Consider the following 22,419-nt stretch of genomic DNA (forward strand, 5'->3'; position numbering starts at 1 on the left):
TAGATGTATCTCCAGAGAAATAAATACAGGTAGTTATTGTGGTTGTAAAATTGAAATGATTTTTAAAGAAAAATCATTATGAATTCTCTTATAAAGGAATGCATTTCCTACCTAGTTGATTTCTTGGAGTAAATCTGGAATTGTATCCAAAGTATGGCCATTGGAAGGTGGGTGGAGAGACGGGCTAAGTGGGTGATGGGCATTAAGGAGGGCACTTGTGATGAGCACTGGGTGTTAAATGTAAGTGATGAATCACTAAATTCTACTCCTGAAACAAATATAACGCTATATATTAATTAACTAGAATTTAAAAATATTAAACAAATAAAAAAACAAAGTATGATCATAAAATAATGTCAATAGTAGTTTAAATAAATATTAAAGATCAACTAAGTGTTCCTTGAAAAAAATTCCTTGTGAGGCTATATTATTATTCTAACAATGCTGCCATCTCTAGGACATGTTTGCAACACTTGGCTTGGAGTTAACTAGAGAATTTGTGACCCATTTTTAAAAATAGGCTTGATGAAATGATGGATATCTTCACCTTTTGAGGATAACTTTGATTATTTTGGAAGCAGTCAAAACTAGTTGGATACAAGACTGGTGAATATATGGGTATATATATGGGTGGATGGATAAGCTGGTTATTATTTTCCGTTAAGAGCAAGGAACACTATTTGGGTTAAAAATTTATGTTGTGTTTGTGGCTTATCAGTTCATTTTGAGTGGGAGGCCCTGTGTTATGAACATTGTTAATATAAGTTTGTGTCCTTTCAAGATAATAATTTGGAAAATAATCCTCACCTGAAGATATAAATTCTGGTTTGTTGGTTCCAGAAGTCAGTGGTGTTATTTTACCATCTTGACTCACTCTACGTATTCTTCCGCAAGCTAACAGGCACTATACTTGAGGTCATCGAGCTGATGCTTTGGAGGTATATTACGGTTCAGATTCTGACTCTGCTGCTCACTGTGTGGCCTCAGGCAAGTTGCTTCACTCCCTTTGCTTCGGTTTTCTTACCTATTAAATGGTGCCAACAGCATTATCCAACTGCATAGGGATTAAATAAGATATCAGATGTAAAATGCTATATTGTTTCATGCCTGGCAAGAGTATAATTAAACTTAGCTGATATTATTACTATTATTATTGAAAATATTTCAAATAATTCATTGATTAATATAATCACTCATTGAACGCCTTCTCGCTAGGCATTTTTCTGTATTATTTAATTCTTTTAATACACGTTCATTTCTCTCCCCGAAGCATTAACTGCTATGGAAATTCTCTTCTGCTGAAAACGACTAGAAAACCAGACACAATATGTGGGGCAAGCACTGTTTGAAGACACGGGACAGGAGGCCGAGCAGGATTCCTTAGAAAAGAGAAAGAAAGACATGGTCTTGACTACTGCCCCAGCTTACTGCCTCAGGCACTTTCTAGGCTGCAGCGCAGAAATGGATAGGCCAAACAGAGCCTGAAGATCTTGGGGAGTTGAGATAAAACTGGAGTTCAAAGAAGAGAGAGTCTGTCGTGCATATTATAATAGAGGATGGAGGTACAGAGAGAAAGCTAGGCACATCTGTAATGAGATTCTTTCAAGTCTTTGGTTTAGTAATTACCTCTGCATGCATGTGGTAAAACTCCTCAAAACAAGGGAAACAATAATTGGAAATCAGTAGACCTACAATTCCCAGGGTTCGCACAAAACTAGAATAGTTCATTCTTCTGTCAGTCAGGAGGGAGAAACCTTATCATATACAGGATATTTCACAGAGGCCTTGGAAGGGTCACATCTTTATGAGGTTAAATTAACCCTAGAGTAAAGGCTTCTCTGGACCTACCCTAGCAAAGCCCAAAAAAGCCTCAGAAGAATCAAACTGATCTGCAAATAACTGAATTGCATGCTAGAACAGAATTCAACACTTTATAAAAGAATACAAGATCCAGCAGTAAACATAAAATTCACAATGGTTGGCGTCCAATCAATAATTCCTAGTAGGAGGAGATGACCCATAACTAAGGAAAAAAATCAATCAATAGAAATAGCCCTGGAAATGACAGAGATGAAGAAATTGGCAGACAAGGACCTAAGGACAATTATGTAAATACAGACTTGCTGAAGAGTATAAATGAAAACGTGAACATACGAGGGCAGATGCGAATGAATAGATATATCCAAGAAATAAACTATGTGTGTGTATGTGTATATATATTCTTCAAGAAATAAAAAAATACTGTATCTGAAAAGAAAAATACACTGGATGGAATTCATAACATTTGGCACTGCAAAAGACAAGATGAGTGAATTTGAAGTAATATGTGCTATCCCAGATACAGCACATACTGAAGAAAATAGAGTGCATGGTCCCTGTGGGACAATATCAGTCTGCTATATGTTTGTATTAGTTTGCTATGGCTGCTGTAACAAACTACCACAAACTCAGTAGCTTAAAGCAACACAAATTTATTATTTTACAGTCCTGTAGGTTAGAGGTCCAATGAGGGTCTCACTGGTGTTGACAGAGCTGCATTTCTTTCTGGAGGCTCTGGAGAAGAATCCTTTTCTTGGCCTTTCCCAGCTTCTAGTTGTTGGCTCATGGTCTCCTTCCTCCATCCCCAAACCAGCAACAGTGAGTCAGAGCCTCACATCGCACTGCTCTTTCTCTCATGCTCCCTTTTCCACTTTTAAGGACCTTTGTGATTACAGTGGGCCCACCAAGATAAGACAGGATCATCTCCCTTTTTAAGGTCCCCTTTGCCATGTAACCTAACACATTCGCAGATGCTGGGGGCTGGGGATGTAGGCCTCTTTAGGGAGCCATTATTTTGCCTTCTACAACTTGTAATTGGAGTGCCAGAAGGAGAGGAGAAAGAAGGGAGGACAGAAAATATGTTTGAAGAAATTACAGAAAAATTTTCCAAATATGAAAAATATAAACCCATAGGTTCAAGAAATTGAACAAACCCCAAGTAGAATAAATATAAAGAAAACCAGACCAAGGCATATCATCATCAAACTTGAAAAAACATTGGTAAAAATCTTAAAAGCAGAGGACACATATGTCCAAAGATTCTTAGATTAGAAACATAGGAAAATTCACATCAGAGGCCCCTGGGTGCTCACTTGGTTGAGTGTTGGGACTCTTGATTTCAGCTCAGTTCATGATCCCAGTGTCATGGGATTGAGCTGCACATCCAGCTACATGCTGTCACTCTCAATCTCCCTCTGCTCCTCCCCCTTGCTCAGGTGCTCTCTTTCAAAAACAAATAGGAAGAAAGAAAGAAAGAAAGAAAGAAAGAAAGAAAGAAAGGGAGAGAAAGAGAAAGAAAAGACAAGAAAAAAAAAAGGAACTTTTTTGCAAGCCAGAAGAAAACAGATGGACATCTTTAAAATGCTAACAGAAACAAAACCTCTCAATCTAGAATTCTGTAGTCGGGGAAGATCTCTTACAGAAGTGGAGGTGAAATAAAAAACTTTTCAGACACACAAAGCTGTAAGAATTCTTCAAACAGCAGGCCTCCACTACAAGAAAAGTTAAAGCAAGTCCTACAGGCAGAAGGAAAATGAAAACAGATGGAAATCTGGATAGAATGAAAAACACTGAAATAAGTGAGTAAATAGTAAAAATGTTTTCTTATTTTTAAAATGAATGGATAGTTGATGGTTTAAAGCAAAAATAAGTATATATTGTATTATAGGGCATATATATGTCAAATGTAGAACTAAGATATATCGCAGCAATAGCATAGATACTAGCAGAGAAGAAATAGTGTACTGTTAGGAGGTTCTTATACCTGCAGAGGTGTTACAGTACTTGAAGGCAGATTGTGATAAATTGAAGATATACACTCTAATCTGTAAAGCAAACTTTAAAAAAGAAAACAAAGAGGTACAGCTAATATGAGCTTACAAAAGACATTAAATGGAATCATGAAAGATACACAAAACAGGGCAGAAAAAAGGAACAAAAAACCAAGGGATGAGACAGAAAAATCAATAGAAAATGGTAGATTTAAACAGAACTGTATCAATAATCACAGTAAGTATAAAATGAACTAAACACTTCAGTTAAAGGCAGAGATTGTGTGATAAGATAAAAAAGTAAGGCCCAACGCTATGATGCCTATAAGAAATCCACTGTAATTATCAAGATTCGTATACACCTATACGCGTAATAGGATGGAATGAGTTATACACATTAACATCAATCAAAAGAAAGTTGGAATAGGCATATTAATATCAGACAAAGTAGATATTAGAATAAAAAGTATTACCAGTTATAATGGAGGTTATTTCATAATGATAAAGTGGTTAATTCTTCAAGAGGTCAAAATAATCCAAGCATTTATGTATCTAAAAACAGAGCTTCAAAATACATGAAGCAAAAATTGATAGAACTGAAAGGAGAAACAGATAAACCCACATAGCACCCTTCTCACAGTAATCAATAGAAGGAGGCCAAAAAGCTAGTAAGTATATAGAAGATGTGAACAACACTATCAACTAACTTGACCTATTCAACATTTATAGAACATTCCACCCTAAAACAGAAATGCACATTCTTCTTTGGAAGGGCACTTGGGATATTTACCAATAAAGATCATATGCTTGGCCATAAAACACATGTCAATAAGAATTTATATCTTACAAAATATGTTCTTTGGCCAAAATGGGATCAAATTAAAAACTCATAAAATGTAGAATTAAAATATATGACAGCAGTAGCAACAAGGACAGGAAGAGAGAAAGGGAGGGGTACTGTTGTATGATCCTTACACGATTCACCAAGTGGTATGACTTTATTTTAAGGCAGAGCGTGATAAGTCGAAGATGTGTATCGTAAATCACAGAGCAACCAGTAAAACACACGTGTGCACACACCAAGTGGCGCAGCTAGTGAGCCAACAGTGAAGATAAAATAGGGTAATAATCCAAACAAGGCTGTAAACAAGGAACAAAGAAGAGACAAAACATAAATAAGATGTCAGCTTTAATTCTTATTTTAACTCAAAGAGGTAGATATCATTTCACAGATAAGGGAACTAAAACTCAGGGACCTTTATATAACTCGCCCAAAGTGACACACGCAGCATGTCCTCGGGATGCCATGGCATTGTAGCATTGTGCGTGTGTATGCATTCTAGCTCCTTGCGCAGGTAATTTGGAGAACCGAACCTATGTCCTCACCGTTTGTGCATATGATTGGCATTTATATTTCTGTGTGCCTATGTAATTAAAATGCATTCTCACTTTTCAAATGACAGTGGAGTTACATAGGATTATTGCTTGAGTGTTTTCCTATCTGTCTTCACTCTCCGTTGCAGGTCGGGATATGCCAGCGTCTCTATAACTGAGGGAGTGGGACGAGATGGCATAAGCAGCCTACACTGCTGTGCAGCATGAACTCACTGACTGCAACTAGGACAACTTAAATTATTTCCCATAAATCTCTTCAAATCCTGACAAGCTTTTTGCTGTGTTCATCGTCTGTGTATATACATGGATAGGAGTACAGTACACTGACATGTTAAAAAATATCTTGGAACTCCATGCAATATGTCAGCTACTGCGCTAGGCAGAAAATATGAAAAGGTGAAAAAATTAATTATGTCCCCTGACATAAAGCTAAAAGTGTCACGAGGTGTACAGACTGAACAAGGAATCACACAAATACCTAATGATGATATTGTCGTAAGTGCTATGGAAGCAACAGAATGCCATGATAGGTGGAAAGGATCATTTGCTACCCCCCACCTCACCCCGAGTATTATTACCATGCTAATGTTACTTGTTTGTCTTTCAAATTTCCGGGATATTCCTGGGGCTATTCATTGTTATCCACAAATTCAATGGGAATAGCCATTTTTTCTTTTATCAAGCGTTTGTAAGACTTTGAAACTATCACAAAGCCACCAAGCCAGAAGTTGACAGTAGGTAATATAGTTTACTAATAAAACAGTTCTTTCAACTTGAGCATGCTTGGACCCAAGCGATTTCTTTTTCACAAGATATTTCTAGTACTAGTAGTCTCTTGAGTAGCAAGGGCTGTCGCCTGCAATTATTTTGAGTTATTCATCCTTTCCTTTCCCCTCTGCTAAAAGAACAATAATTTTTAAGAGTAAAGATTCAACTAGGAATTTTTCATTGTAACACAGGCTTTAGCCATAGGATTTCAGAACAAAACGCTTCAGGCCCTCCATTTACAAATGAGTGTGGACGACTTGGCTGTACCAGACGGATGTAACCCTAGGACGAAAGGGGCACACCCAGATCCTACCGCACTCGTGGTGAGCTGTGTCCTGGGAGAAACAGCCCGGCTCAATACCTAGGGGGCCCCCTTTCGTGTCTTGCCAAGACCAGATCTTGCAGGGATTGTTTCTGATTCTCTCCCACCACAGCCCATTGGCTGGAGCCGTGACCAGCTGCAAGCCCTAGTGTTGGTCTGAAAAGATCACGGCTCTCTTGCTCCACAGTCTGTCTTTTCCCCGGTGATAGAACCGGAGACCCAAGGGGCAGGGCCCAGGACTAAGCACTAGCACGGTGCCTAGCACATACTAAACAATAAATGCTTCAAAAAGAAAAAAAGGAAAAAGAAAAGGAAACATAAAATGGGTATTTGGCTTCCGATAGCTCGAAAGGGAGACAGAACTAAAGACAGTTTTTGTTGGTTTAGTTGTTGGGTAAGAACCAGAGCAGGAAGAGACAAGAAGCAATGACTTTAAAAAGCACTGGATCATTATCTGGTTACTGGTTTGTAAAAGTAGCTTTATTTTAGGAACAAATTTGAGTGGCCGGGTTTTAAATATTCTCCCCAAGTATTTTCATGGGTAGGCACTTAGTACCTAGGCAAGAGGAACATCTGCTCGCTGAACGGATATGACCGCACAGGGCAAAGGCACTCAAACGACTCCGTTTGCCTTTCTGATTAGAGCACAGGGGAAGTTGGGCGGGCGGAACTCGGAGGGAACGGCGTGGGCAGCGGCGTCTGCAGTGTGTGTCTGCCGCCATGTAAATGGGCACGTTTGTCCGGCTAACAGAATGGGCAGGATTGTTTCTAGCACAGAACAATTGTCCTTCAAAAATGTTTCCTTATAAATGTTTTTATTAGTATAATATAAAGTTTTTAATATTAAAGAACCCACCATATTAAAGCTTGGCAGAATTTTGAGAAGGTATATGCGTTCCGTTTCAAGGTCTTGTGGGGAGCAAAGCAGCTTTGTTTAAATAATGATGTAGCACAATGCTTTTTTAATAGTGTAATTTTCATCTTGAAAATGCCTCATCCATTTGTCTAATACCCTCTTTCTAGACTAATATTTTGGGCATTTCGTTTTAACACTTTAGAGCAGTGTATTTTACGCCAAAGTCTTTCTAATGTAGCCAACAAGTGCTATCAGAAGCAATGGAGAACTGTAAGATAAGCTATCAAGGAAAAGGTGGTTCTGAGCAGAGGAGAAGGTTCTAGATTAAGAATTTTTAACATGGAGACCACCGATAAGCTTTAGGGGACTCAAGAACCCTTGGGAATATCCTGGAAAATCCTGAGTGTCTGTTCATCTAGGGAGACAGTCCCTAGTTTGTATAGGATTCTGAGTGGTTCTCACCCAAGAGTTAGAATCACTCTTGTAATAGGAGTCAACACAGACTAAGTCTGCTGCAGGAACAATCTAATCCTGAGATCTTGGTAACTTAAAGCCACAGTTGGTTCTCACTCGTGAAGTTATTGCCCCTTCCAGCTCCTGTCAGACAACAGACACTTGTTCAGAGTTTACTCTGCTCAAAGGCTCCCAGGTAGGATCCCAGAAAGGGAGGGAAGCAGGTCCCCTGGACATCCCATGTCCTTCCCTCTGGGGCAAGTTCCTCACTTTTCCTTATCCATCAGATTCTCACCCTCACTGCAGGCAAGGAGGGGACAGAAACTTGGTGGGGAAGTGGCAGCAAGGTTGAGAGGATAGATTCTATGGATAAATTGGAACAGATAGTTTGAAATGTTTTTGTTGGTTTGGGGCAGGGACAAGGGACATAGATGACAGGAAGGGATAAAGGAGGTGTCATTTCTTTTTTTTTTTTTTTTAATTTTTAACATTTATTTATTTTTGAGAGACAGAGAGAGACAGAGCGTGAGTGGGGGAGGGGCAGAGAGAGAGAGGGAGACACAGAATCCGAAGCAGGCTCCAGGCTCTGAGCTGTCAGCAAAGAGCCTGACACGGGACTCGAACTCACAAACCACAAGATCATGACCTGAGCCGAAGTCAGATGCTGAACCGACTGAGCCACCCAGGCGCCTGGAGGTGTCTTATTTCTGAAGTTAGATATTGAACACCACTACTGATGTTCTGGGAAGCATTCTAATATAATCTGGAATTCACCTATTTTCAGATAGAAATAGCTTTTAATAATAAAGCACTGTTAAATGAACTTTCAGAGATAAATGCAAAGACAAGAAGGGAAAAAGAGGGGGTTGATGGTGGTAGAGAATAAGCATACCAGAAAAGCTGAGCTAAAGGAAGATGTAACTAAGATACAACTTAACCTTAGGCTTCCTGACAGCCAAAGCAGAAAGGGAGACACCAATAAGAAATTTGGAAAACATGGTTTTAGGGGACTGAATTATTTTGATATTCATTTAGGCACTGCTGGGAAATAGCTGCATGAACTTGAGCAAATTACTAGAATTTTCCGGGCCTTACTTTTCCTTAAGTGATGGTAATTGCCTATTGAATCAGAAGATCTTGAAATTCCTTCTGTCCATAACTTCTCAATCATTATTACTAGACCTTTCAGGGAAAGGGCTTGTTTTATACTTTTCACTAGGATTATACACTTTTTCATTAAACAATGAAAATACACTTTTTTATTAAACAAGTATTTATAGTTCCTTGTAAATTCCTGAGAATTTTCCCCATTAAATATCCCTAAAGAGCAATGTGACAGAGTTCCCCAATCTTTACCAATTCTAGAGCTATCATATATTTCATATATCATATGCCTAGTTTTGGCTTTGACATTCTTCTGTAATCACAGAAAAACAGTCTACCCAAAAATACACCAGAAACTGAAAGGGTAATTATTTAGCACAAAATGCTAATAGAAAATACAATACAACCCACAATCAAACACGTTATTATGTTTTTTTTTTCAGTTGAATTGAAAATGCTTCTCTGTTGCCAGGAAGGAGAATGAATCATTGTCACTGGTACAAGAAAAGAGACAGAGTAGAAGACATTCATACCTCTGTTCCTCGGATCTCCCCAGGGCCTGAATTCCTCCTTAGCATCTGGCAGAGGTTGAAGAGTCTCTGTTTTCAGTCTCTTATTATTGGGAAGAGGACCCTAGGTTTTAAAAAAGTGCCCGTATTTACAGTTACATATTCTGGCCCCCGTGCTTCTATTCAAGCACACAGCCTACTATTTGTTATATTTCATTTTCATCAGTGTATTCTTAAATATTTTTGTGCCTTGATGAATTTTGACTTTTATAACTAAAGAAAGTAAACAAAATCAGGATCAGTCTAGTCTATAACATTTTTGTGAGATGAGAATGAATGTTTATATCTTAAAGCTATATTTCAAAACTATTGCATAAGCCAATTTATTAAAATTTGACATTTAATAAGTACAAAGACTCAGATTCTATTTTAGACATATTTCATTCCATCTTATTGATGATTGATCAATTGAAGCATTGTTTCTTAAACATCAGGACCAATGCGGGGCACCTGGATGGCTCAGTCAGGTGAGTGTCTGGCTCTTGATTTCAGCTCAGGTCATGATCTCATGGTTTGTGGGATCAAGCCCTGCGTCAGGCTCTGTGTTGACAGTGTGAAGCCTGCTTGGGATTCTCTCTCCTTCTCTCTTCCCCTCCCCTGCTTGCTCTCTCTCTTGAAAATAAATAAACTTACACACACACACACACACACACACACACACACACACACACAAACACATAAAGACCAACGAATAGGGAGGGCTGTTAGCAGAGGCATTGAGACTGTGTCTCTAATGAGTTTTAGTACTAAATATGAACCAAGACTTGCCTGGAACCCAGAAATTGCACAAATGTTCATCTGTGCATTCTTTGCAGGATTTCAAGTGGCAGACTTCTCAGGCCATATTGAACGATAAATTATAGTTTGACCAGCCAGCTGGACAGAGTTAAGAGGTAGTTGCTGTGTTAGCCTAATTGTTGTAACTTTTTTCTGTCTTGAAAGTCCTACAGATACTACGACCTTCAAAGATGAGTTTTATTGAAGTAGGTAAAACCTATTCTTCTTACCTGTAGTTGGACTGCCTGGATTAGTACCTTGGCTTCACCACTCCACCACTACTAGCTCTGTAACCTTGGGAAGCATCAGTTTACTCATCTGTAGAATGGGAATATTAGTTTACCTCAGACTCATTAAGAAGATATAGTGATTTTAGTAAAACACTTAACCTACTGACTAAATAAATATTAACTATTCCAATTTATTGAGAACTATAAGGTCACTTATGTAAAGAAGTCAACTCTCAGGATGTCAATGAGGTGGGACCAAAGAGCTCCATTATCAAATGTGCCTCATGTCCTCCCTGTGTCCTTTCTCCACTTGGCTTGGTGTCCCAGCATGTCAACTTGTATGGACATGAATGGGTTCCCTGCCTTCCGGTTTCCAGTTGCTTTCAGCTAGAGGGGAGCAGCAGAAGGAGTTGGAAAAGAGGAGGGAGGTCAACATACTGACCCTCCAGCTCCCTCCCTACAGGCTCTGCCAAGTCTAACCATGTCTCTTACATGGAGATCACATTTCCTGGCGGGGAGCCTTCTCTACACGGTCCTAATTCCAGTGCTAGCACTCACTCACCCTACCCCTCCAGGCTAATGACAGCACCCTGCTGGTCCCAGGTCTGGACACTACACTCTCCCTTGTCATTTCAGTCCATCCTGCCTACACCTTTTTACCAAATGTCTTTATTAAACACTTCTCAGATCAACTGGGCCGTTTCCGGACAGGTTGAAACACCAGGTATGTACCACTACGACTGTGTCTATGAGAGGTCTGAATGACAGCTTTAAGAAGGGGGAATAAAGGAAAAAAGAAAAAAAAGTAATTCAACAAGGCTTTGGGAGTATAATAAATCATATATGAATAAATCTCTCCCTGACTTGGCATGTACTTTGGCAGAGACAGTCAAATTGAATTGTCTTGGTGATAGAGACACAGGCTCAGTAGTACTTATTTTCTCTCATTTTATGCCTGATTAAGCTTTTTGTATACAGCTCTATTTGGAGGAACAAGTTGCTCAGTGGAACTTGGGGTTTTCTCATAATTCACAATAGGTTTTTGTCATTTTCCTCCAAACAGGTACCCAGCCATTGGCTGTACTCCTTTGGTTCTCAGGATATGGTCCTTATAGTGCCAGATGCATCAGCCTTTTAATAAATAGGCTGTGCGAATGTATAATCAACTTTAAAGGGATTACATCATAATACATTCCATTCCTTAATTATGTAAACTGTGTACTGATCAGCATACTCTAAAATTGGCCTACCTAGCATTTTGACAATTCAGAATATTTCATTTTATAAATGGAGCCATATAAATGTGGCCATTTTGCCTGGTGTCTTGTAGCATATTTTCAAGGTTCATCCATGTGGTATGGTAGTAGGTATTGGTATTTCACTCCTTCTTTTATGGCTGAATAATATTCTACCATGTGGCTACACCACATTTTTTTAACACCATATTTTGTTTATCCATTCATCAACTGATGGACATTTGGGTTGTTTCCATTTTTGGTCATTACAAAGAATGCTCCTGGGAACATCTGTATACAAGTTTTTGTGTAGACTAGAATTGCTGGGTCACATGTTAACTCTGTATGTAACTTGTCAAGCAACTGCGGGACTGCTCTTCAAAATGACAAGGTTTCAGTATCTCTGTATCCTTGCCAACATTTGTTATTGTGTGTCATCTTCACTGTAGCCATCCTAGAGAAGTGGTATTTCATTGTGGTTTGGTTTACATTTCCCTAACGACTAATGATGTTGAACCTCTTTTCATGTGCTTATTGGCCATTTATACATCTTCCTTGGAGAATGTGTATTTATCCTTTGCCTGCCTTTAATTGGGCTATTTATTGAGTTACAAGTTCTATATATTCTGACTACGAGTCTATCACACATATGACTTGCAAGTATTTTCTCCTAGTCTGTGGGTTGTCTTTTCATTCCTCATAGTGTTCTCTGAAGCACAAAAGTAATGAAGTCCAGTTAATTGTTTTTGATGTTGCTTATGCTTTTGGGTTTCACATATGGACAGATCCTATTCCCTAATCCAAGATCATGAAGATTTAATAGTTTTCTTCTAATAGTTCTATAATTTTAGCTTTTATATTTAGGTCTATGATCCAATTTGACTAATTTTTTTTGCATATGGTGTTGACATAGGGGTCCAACAGCATTCTTCTTTTTTTTAAGGTAGTCTCTATCCCCAATATGGGGCTCAAACTCATGACCCCCAGATCAAGAGTCACGTGCTCTGAGCCAGTTACCCCTCTTTTTGATGAGGAGATGATGTGGTCCCAGCAACATTTGTTGAAAAGACTATGCTGGGGCACCTGGGTGGCTTGGTCGGTTGAGTGTCCGACTTCGGCTCAGGTCATGATCTCACAGTCCGTGAGTTCGAGCCCCGCGTCGGGCTCTGTGCTGACAGCTCAGAGCCTGGAGCCTGTTTCAGATTCTGTGTCTCCCTCTCTCTCTGCCCCTCCCCTGTTCATGCTCTGTCTCTCTCTGTCTCAAAAATAAATAAATATGTTAAAAAAAAAAAAAAAAAAGACTAGGCTTTCCCCATTGAACTGTCTTGGCTCTTTGTTAAAAATCAACTGAACATAAATATAAGGATGTATATATGTTGGCTACCTGGGTTCCTTGCATTTCCCTATGAATTTAGGATCAGCTTGTCAATTTCTGCAAAGAATTCTGTGATTTGGATAGGAATTCCATTAAATCTGTAGATCATTTCCAGTATTGCCATCTTAAGTCTTCCACTCCATTATCATTATGATCTAGATCTTTTAAACTTCCTTCCAACTGATGTTCTGTAGTTTTCAGTGTATAAGTCTGGCACTTATTTTGTTAAATTTATTCTTCAGTATATTATTCTTTCCAATATTATCATAAGTAGAATTGTTTTCTTAAATTCATTTTCAAGTCGTTTTTTGCTGGTGTTTAGAAATACAATTAATTCTTGACTCTCATATCTTGCAACCTGGATGAATTTGTTCCTAATACTTTTTAAAGTGTTTAAATCTGAAGCTTTACCCTATGTGTCTGGGGTAAATATTCAAAATATTTGAGAATATTTGATTACATATTTTTAATGTTTATTTTGGAGAGAAAGAGAGGGAGACCGAACGTGAGTCGGGGAGGGGCAGAGAGGGAGACAGAGATTCTGAGGCAGGCTCCAAGCCCTGAGCTGTCAACACAGACCCCGACGTGGTAAACTCACGAACCATGAGACCATAACCTGAGCTGAAGTTGGACACTTAATTGAGCCACCCAGGTGCCCCTTGGTTACATATTTTTAAGCTCGTTACTTAATAATCCTCTTTTAATGCTTTAGAATAATGAAATAATTTAAATTCCATTTTAATTGGTATTCCAATTCAAACCCAGATTATTTGGATCAAATTACTGCTTCATCCAAAACTGGTTGAAATGTTGCATCTTGTGGTGAAAAAAAATCACATCTTTATGTTTCCCCTAAAATGAAACAAGTGTTTTTAGCTTTTACTTAGTCTGATTTATGAAATAACATTTATTCAAATTTATTATTCTATAATGGTTGATATGCCTGATGTATATTTTATGCAATAACTAAAGTGGGAAGCCACAACCATGCCACCCTATTTAGCCAGAACTATTTTGTTTTTGTATTCAGATCACTGTTCAAAAACCATAAGCAATCAACATTGTTCATTTTTAAAGGTCATGAGTAACAGCTGTAGGATTTTCTCCTCCTTGGTAGAATGGCTCTGTTGAGTAGGAAACAAGTGTGCTTGAAGTATAAATGTACAAAATAGCAGGCATAAGTCCTCCTGGATTCCATGCCTCTCTTAGATCGTCATTAGTTGTCTCTTTCATTCACTAGATTGCATGACTTTTCTGGATGATTTTTGGTCTGTTCTCTGACATAAGTTGAGTATCTTGTATTTGGGTATTAAGTATGTAATATTTCCTTGGCATTCCAAGACAGGCAGAAAAGCCCTAGCTTCAGGGGGCATAATGTTCTTTTCAAAAAAAAACCAAAAAACAAAAAACCACCACCACCCAGAAAACGTTCTTCAATGAATTGGGAGAAAGACGCAAAAGGCAAGTTGAAACACTTAACAGAGACTTGACATTTATTGTGCAATTTTATCTCCAACAGAACATGTGGCATTCTAGAGGTATATGAGGTCATAAAATCAATACTCCAATTAGAACACCTGAAATAATTGGCTCTAGTAACAAATGTTTCTTATAATTAAAAATATTGAATGTTTAAAAAACTCTTATAACATTTTAAGTTCCTAAAAGAAATGTGCCTAACACTTAAAAAACAACTTACTTTTCTATATAAATTGTTCACAAAAAATTCTTGCTAGTCTATATTACACTATGCATTTATAGTTTTATTAACATATCCCTAGTGGGTATTAATTCTACACAGTACAATCCAATAGAAATTATTCATAGAGAATCAACAAGACTCCAACAATAAAAATATTAGGATCAATGGATCTGTCACAGTTTCTCCACAAGTGTTCATCATAGAAAATAGAGTAAAGGCAAGTTGGCCCCAGCGTTAGGCTGCTACATGAAGTTCCAGAGAGGAGAGACACAGAGGCAGTGCTTACACTGGGCAGGGGCAGGCTGGACCAGTGACCTCGACAGTTTCAGGACCCATCACACGGTCTGGCATGCCCTGTTCCCAAGAAACACAAGCCAGGCCCGCGTGGCCTTGGCAGGCTCTTGAACTTAAACACAGCCAAAGAGATGTTAAAGCCATAACTACAGGAAAGAGTTGACAGATTACTGTATTTTCCTACAAAATCTTCACAACAGTTCTCACAGTGAAATCGTAAATTAAATCCCTTTCTTCCAAACCAGACTCATCAATCTAAGGCTACAAATACAACAAATGTGAAAAGTGAATGAAACATTAGCTCACTGATGCCCAGTGTCATTTCTAACATTTAGGAGTTCCCAAAGAGTATCACTTCACTGAGTTCAGATTTTTGCTTTTATATCCCTGCATTTTTGTACAGGAAATCTACAAAGCAGATGTGAACAAAGTAGCAATTTTAATTTATTCACTACTTAAAAATTTTTTCTAGTCTTTAACATGGAATCTTATGTAAGTCATGTCTTATGCAGAAACCTGGGCAGTTACCAGAGGATATATGGTTTATAAGGTCCTATTTAAGCATCAATGTATTTTAAAGGTGGTTTTTAATAACACAAATATCATCTTTCCCTTGATGCCATAAATTAAACAAAATCCATCCCAAAGTGTTGATGGGATCTGAGAACTTTACTTTGACTACTGGAGAAAACTGAAGTAGTCACCCTGCTTATTACTAAGCCCAAAGTGATCCTCTTATTAGCTGAGTACCTTGAACAGTGTCCTTATCAATACACTGGGATAATAACAGGAACTTACAGCCTCAGAGGATGGTCAGGAGGGTTAAAAGGAGAGAATGCATTAAAGTGCTTAGTGAGTACCTGGTGCACAAGAACTCAATGAGTATCAGTTGTAGTTACTGCTGTTGTTGTTAGTGGTTTGGGATGAGCCTAAATAGTTTTCCAATGTGGCCAAGACCCACGTGGGGCCATTTATACTGCGGCAATTATTCTGAAAATGAACAGGTTTTTTAATGAGTCTCCTCAGCAGATAGATCTTCATTACAATTTGGGGAATTGTGATTCATAAACACCTAGACCTTGTATCAGCCAACTATGGATGGTCACGAGGAAAATGAATGTGGCCATTTTACCACAAAGATTTGGTAATTTAGTGGTTCAACAGCCAAACTAACCAAGCTGGTCATTAGGTGACCTGGACAGAGTCCAGTCCTCTCAATGCTTCTTGCAACTGAATACACTGTAGAGGGTAAAAGTGGTCTCTAATGCATAGATATTATCAGTTATGGTTTTGAATTTTACACACCAAGAGGCACGTACTGACAGGTCGTTACTTTTGCACTTCACACTGGTATCAATCCTTCACTCTCTAAAAAAAACAACCTAAATAGAAGACCCAATGCCATTGGCTGCCAATGCAAGTAACTTTGCAGAGGGCCATCAGCTGGGTAACATTTTTCTATTATTCCAAGAGATTATTCCAAGTTATTCCAAGGGAAGAGATCTTCATTCAGTCGTTATATGACTGAAAGAAGCCATCACTGTGTTTACAATAATATACCAGAGCGATACATACCGCTGTTTAGACACATTTACATTAGAGTTCTGACTCAAGCGTTCTAGTTGACATGTTTTGCCAGGCAGCTACGGCAAGTGTCGCCACATTAAACATACACCAGCAAGACTGTGCAAAATCATTCTCTATTATATTTCTAGAAATTGGTATGTAAGAGTTGTCAAAAATTACAGATCTGCACTGTCAAACGACATAGCACTGAATGAGAAAAGTTACGTTTAAGTATTTCCTAAAAATAAAGTTACCCAAGAATGGGATTTTAACAAATGACTGAAATCTAAGAAAAAAACGAAGGAGGTAGTGAATGGGTATTGGGTTTAGATTCTAGAGCACGGGTTTGACAGAATCCAAATGAGAGCAAATGTATGTTTGCTTTTCTGAAAGTAGTGCCTGTTTCATCTCGCAGGACGCTCCCTCCATTTTCTGAGAGCAACAGAAGGGAGGACAAGACATTAAAGGTGGCAGGAAAATGGAGAAATCCTGAACCTGTGGATTCTCAAGTTTGGATTATCGTCTAGACTCTGGATATTACAGGAATAGCTACTGGACTTTAAAAACCATTCTATCCACATCTGACACGTGGGGTAGTCAGACCAAATAATACATCGTGACACTTTATACCCCTATAATCCTGATAAATCTTTTAGTCAATGTATTTATAACTGATGAAGAGCCAAGAAAGATCCACAATATAAATTCACTTACTTGCTCTACAGCTGTGAAACAGTTACCAAAGGAAAGGGCAGCAATTTTTTGCGGACATTGTCATTACCCTCCTACATTCCTGGTGAAACCTTACACAAATGGTGACAGTAACCTAAACCCTGAGGTGGAAACTGGGGGTGTAACAGAGAGATGCCCAGGGTCAAGGGCTGGATGTAATATTTTCAAGTAAAAAGTACAAACTTTAATCTTTACAGATTTCCTTCAAAGCATTTAGCATGGGGGTTAAACCATGAGATTGTGAACAGCGCATCTTGAAGACACTGTGAGAAACGTGCCTCTAGTAAAAGTGCTCACACGACAGTGTTCCCCTCCATGTGTTCCGGGCCTACATCCTCTGATAGGGATTCCTGAGGTTATCCTGAGCCCAGCAGAACTGCATCTGGGGCTCCAGGTCAGTTTGAAAAGTAGGCATATACTCTTTGTCACAGGATTTTAATTTGGGAAAACACAAGACACATTAAGACACTGTCACTGTTGAGGACTCCTCAGATAGCTGGGATTAGGGGCTACAGCTAGTACTGATAAAAATGCCAAGTTTAGTCTTTCCTGTCAGGCCAGCCCTGTGACCTCCTTCTGTCATCAAGGAAGTGGAGCATAGCTGCATCCTGAGCTGTTTTCACTCAATCCATTTTACACCAACAACAGAATGACTCAAGGAGGGTTCCAAAAGCTGACATGAGACTAAGTTTCTATCCATGAAAGCAATCGGTCCAATTGACATGTAGAAAATCAACTCAAGAAAACAAGCAACATCTTAAGGACTTCAAAGAGATCAATAGAAAGACAGAGCAGTGAGTTCTTGGTGGTGAGCTTTTAAAATCTGGCTCCATAGAGGCCACACTGGTCTTACAAAAATAAGCGAACATTGCTCGCAAGCCCTGATTTACAAATCGGGTGACCATGCAGGCAACCACCATGAAGCAGGTTAACATAGCAGCCTTAAAGCTCAAATGGTGGCATGGACCAGACTTGAAGGAGAGGACATGGCAGAATATCCAAGCAGATGCTGTGCCACAGCCCAAGTGACCATCAGCATCTGGCTAAAGGAACACAGCTAGCGCGTGAAGGATGTAGTGGGACACCTGACCCGGGGCACATACTCTTAGGTACCAGGCCCAGGAGAAGCATTACAACTGGCTGTGTGATGTGAGTAAGCCAGTCATCTTTCTGGGACTTGGTTTCCCCATGCGCGTAAGAGATGGCCAACCTGTAGTTCCAATACTTTGGAATCCGTGAAGTACTGGAAAACAGCTGATAGACAAATAATCCACCTGGGATGGTGGGAAGGGAGGGAGACCAGGTGTGCCTGTGGAGCAAAGGCTATGAGCAACCATGTAGCTTGGGAGCAGAGCTACCCAGTAGCCTTCTCGGGTGATGATAATTACAGCCAAACAGAAAGTTCCTGTCACGCTCTCTCACAGCAGTGGTGCGAGTCCTAGATCTTTAAACACGTCAACACGTAAGGCTACAGAGAGTGAGGGCAGAGAGGCTCTCCTCATCACCCACACTCAAGACCAGCATGACACAGAGCTCCACCATGATGGGCAGATGTGAAGACATGCCGAATTCTGAAGCTTGCAAGAAAACGTACGAATTGGAAGTTTTTTTTAAAGCAGTAGTCAAATATTATTGCTAAAGGAAAAAAAGGACATTGAACGCAGCACTAAGGGTAACTGAAACCTAATGCAAAAAAGCAAAGGTAAGATGGAAATACAGATAATAATTTTCTTCTGGCCAAGATTTCCTCTCACCAAAGAATCTTGTAAGGCGTGGACTTCTCAGACCTCTAAAAACTTTTCAGAAAGTCTCTTTCTTCCGTGGATGGCCAAAGAACAGTTGTTACCTGGTTCCCAACCAACATCACATTTGCCCTTATCATTTCTTTTACTTACAAATGTTAGCTAACTTGCCCAAAACGGGATTGAAATATTAGTTCTCCCCACACCACTGAACAGATCTGACAAAGAACCACTCTATGGACACTAAAGTTTTTAATGGATATAACTAATAATCATAACAAAAGCTAAAGAAGGACCGTTTCCAGGGCCGTGCATACAGCTGGTGCTAAGTACTGAGCATAAAGGGTAACTTACTGTCTCACAGAAAATGGTCACAAAAACCTCTTTATAAATGGATGCTCATAAACTTTCAGTGAATTTCCAACCCATTTTCAAAGCCCTTAGTCATGTTTGTAGAGTGTTAATAACCTGCAGTAACTTCTGCCCATGTAGCCCTATACTCTACAAAGAATGTAACCATCGGATCTGTGTGATGGAGGAAGCCTCTCCTGCCATCCAAATAGGAAGCCCTCAGAAAGATTCTAGCACCTCCACAGTATTTATAGGTAAGGAATGCTCTCAAAGACAGTACTAATTTCCCAGAAGGAGCTCAACAAATTAAACAGGGGAACACAAGTGGGAGTGCTTTAGTGTTAACTTAGCCAGAGCTTGTCGCTCAAGGGAACACTGAGCGGGAAGGAGGCACAAAACATTGGGATGAAACATTTTCATCGGTGACAACAAGTAACAAAAGTTTGGTGCAAATTGTAAAGATCAACTCAGCAGAGAGAGACCCTCACCTTTCAGAGAAATTACAGACAAGCCTATTGCATAGCTGTCAGAACGGCCTCGAAGCTGTGTGTATACAATTCCAGAACATCTGGTCAATTCAGTGAGTCCCATCAGTCACACCACTTGTTTGCTCTTCAGTGCACCAAACAACTAATTGATTGAAATTCTCATCGCTCAGCCCATCACTCTGGCAATGTGTCAACAGAACCTGAGTTAAGGCCGTGGAAACTGTGGGTCTATGAACCTACAAAATTAAGCATTTGAAGGGGTTTTGGATCCTGGAGGTTTCTTGACTGACATAAAAAGAAAGCTTGCTGTTTGTAAACCCCAGAGATCATGTAGTGCCTTTCCAATCAACATGGTAGAATTTTAGGGGGTTAAAATAACTGAAAAAGAACCCAGCTGATTTCCAGTTAATCACTGTCTGGCAGTGCCTTTTCTCTGGCTTGTTTTTAATATAGGCTTTATCAAGGTAGAAACAGCATACAATGTCACCTAACCTAGGTCTTCGCTGAGAAGTATGAATTCAAGTCTTTGTAAACTATAGACAACTAATTTGAATTAAAGTAAGAGAATGTTTGTTCATTGTCCCTTAAAATAACTCCATGTCTCTACCTCCTCTCATGGGCAGGGACTCTAACTCAATCTTCTGTGAGGACCAGCTCTGCTCAGGAAGCAGCACTTGAAGATTTCAGACAGCTGACCAGGAGCTCACCTGTTCTTTTTACCTCCACTGTCTAGCTAGTAATCATTCCAAATCTCGTTTGTTTCTTTCTATAATATCCCGAAAGTCTGTTGCAGGCTCCAGAGACTTCCCAAATAACCCTAAAATGGATTTCTATTTGGGAAGTGTGGCAGTAGGTCAAGAGAGTTAAGGTTAGGGATGTGGAAAGTCTGACAGGAGGACATGCTTTGGACTCTCAGGTGATGATAACAAGACATTGACAACTGGAACTCTTCAGAGGACCAGCTACTACAGTGTAAAGATTTTGTCCACTAATCCCCAGACCCATCCTGGGAATTTTTATTGAAGACCTCATCCTGGGAAGCCTGGTGATCGATCCCTTCATAAAACGAGCCACCGTTGTGCAGGAAAGTCCCTACTGCCCGCCCCTGCCGGGCATGACCCACAGCGTCGCTGAACACTTTGTTTATTTGTTCCTCAGAGGGCATCCACCAGTCGGGGTTGGAGGTACAGTGCATCCTAATGAATTCTGTGGGAATAAACACAACAATAAAGAGAGAGAGAGAGAAACAACTGGTTTTTGCAGAAAATGAAAGACAGGCTGCTTAAACATTTACAGAAGCTCTACAAGAAATCTTTATGGGAAATCCAATGTAATGCTATGATGATGTCACTCCTTAGACTCAACTCACTACATGTAAGTTTTCTACTCATGTGCAAAAGTAAAAATCCTAAGGAACATCTCCTATCGAAATGAAAGGTAAATGTGATCTGTAAGATGTACAAGATACACCACACTTGGTAAGAGTTATGAAGTACATTTCAAACCTATGGTGGCATCTGCTCACATTTTTAGAATGTTAACTATTTCCGGAAACACAGCAAATATTATTGGCATGGTATTCTTTAAGCTGCCACTAATCTGCAGATTAAGTGCAACAGGATTAACAAAATCTCAGTGACTGAGAAACTGCCCAAATTGTAGCTCAGAACAGATTTTCACATTCTCAACATGTATCATAGGTTATGCTTATTTCTCTCATCAGAATGTCCATACATGTACTGACAAATTATTTCTCACATCAGATTTCTTCTAAATACTTAATTTCACCAGAAGGCAATCAGCATGCCTAGAAGGGTATGTATATAGAAAGTAGCCAAGGCTCCCATAAAATAAACTCGGCTTCCAAATGACCTATTCTTCCTGTTTTCTCAGGGGGTCAGGCCACAGGCATAACTCCTACCTGGCTATTTTAATGTGAGCCCTTATAAACTGAAGTGAGCATTTTGAAAAAAGTTCTAAGTCAAACTGTGTTATTTTTGCATAGCTGATTCTAAGTCCAATGTGACTATTATTTACACAGTTTCCTCTCCAACAAATGCTCCCTCTACAAGACAACAGGTCTGGTTGTAGGACTGGATTTGTCTAAAATTACTGCATGCAATTCTGGCCCTATCTGCCTTTAGGAGATGCTGATGCTTTTCAAGTACTTGGACCTCAAAAATCTCAAGAACTGAACTATGCTCATCTTAGTAGATAGAGTCTAGCTCAGCCGAGAAGCAGGGGCATCACTGAGTTCACTGGCATTCCCTTCAATTTTGTTCCTGGGGTGAGAACCTCGCTCATCTCACCAGAGTCCCAGCCTTGGTTACCTTCCTCAAGGGAAATAACAATGCTTATTCAGCAACTCATCCTCCAAAACTGCCAGAATCAGATGGCTTATCCTTGGGTGCAAGCCTGGGAAACACTGAAGGCTAACTCCCTGATCCTCTTCTGTCCCCCTCACACCCCTACGGTATTTAGTAAGTATTCAATAACTGTTGTAGTTTCCCGTCGTCTCTGTCCAGACTCTTCACTCCTATCAGCAGGAGAATTTAAAAGCTAAGGAATGAGGACACTGTGACCTTGCAACTCTGAGAATGTGCCCGCTCTATGACACCTCTCAACCTCCACCTTCTCCTTAGTGTCTGTTG

General features: G+C 39.5%; 1 protein-coding gene across 4 annotated transcripts in view; it reads right to left on the reverse strand.

Annotated features, from left to right (window-relative positions):
* Window positions 1-14,368: 14,368 nt before the first annotated feature.
* The window catches only part of BEND4 (BEN domain containing 4), a 38,553-nt gene continuing 30,502 nt past the window's right edge, over window positions 14,369-22,419 (reverse strand). For 2 of the 4 annotated variants that reach the window (XM_060655144.3, XM_060655143.3), the window contains one exon: window positions 14,369-20,974. In XM_060655144.3, coding sequence (XP_060511127.1) covers window positions 20,757-20,974 — 218 coding nt within the window. In that variant the 3' untranslated portion in view covers window positions 14,369-20,756. The remainder of the gene's footprint in view (window positions 20,975-22,419) is intronic. The other 2 variants (XM_060655146.3, XM_060655145.3) reach the window with 2 other exon arrangements.

This window comes from Panthera onca, chromosome B1, assembly GCF_046562875.1.
Source record: "Panthera onca isolate mPanOnc1 chromosome B1, mPanOnc1 haplotype 2, whole genome shotgun sequence".
Lineage (NCBI taxonomy): Eukaryota > Metazoa > Chordata > Mammalia > Carnivora > Felidae > Panthera > Panthera onca.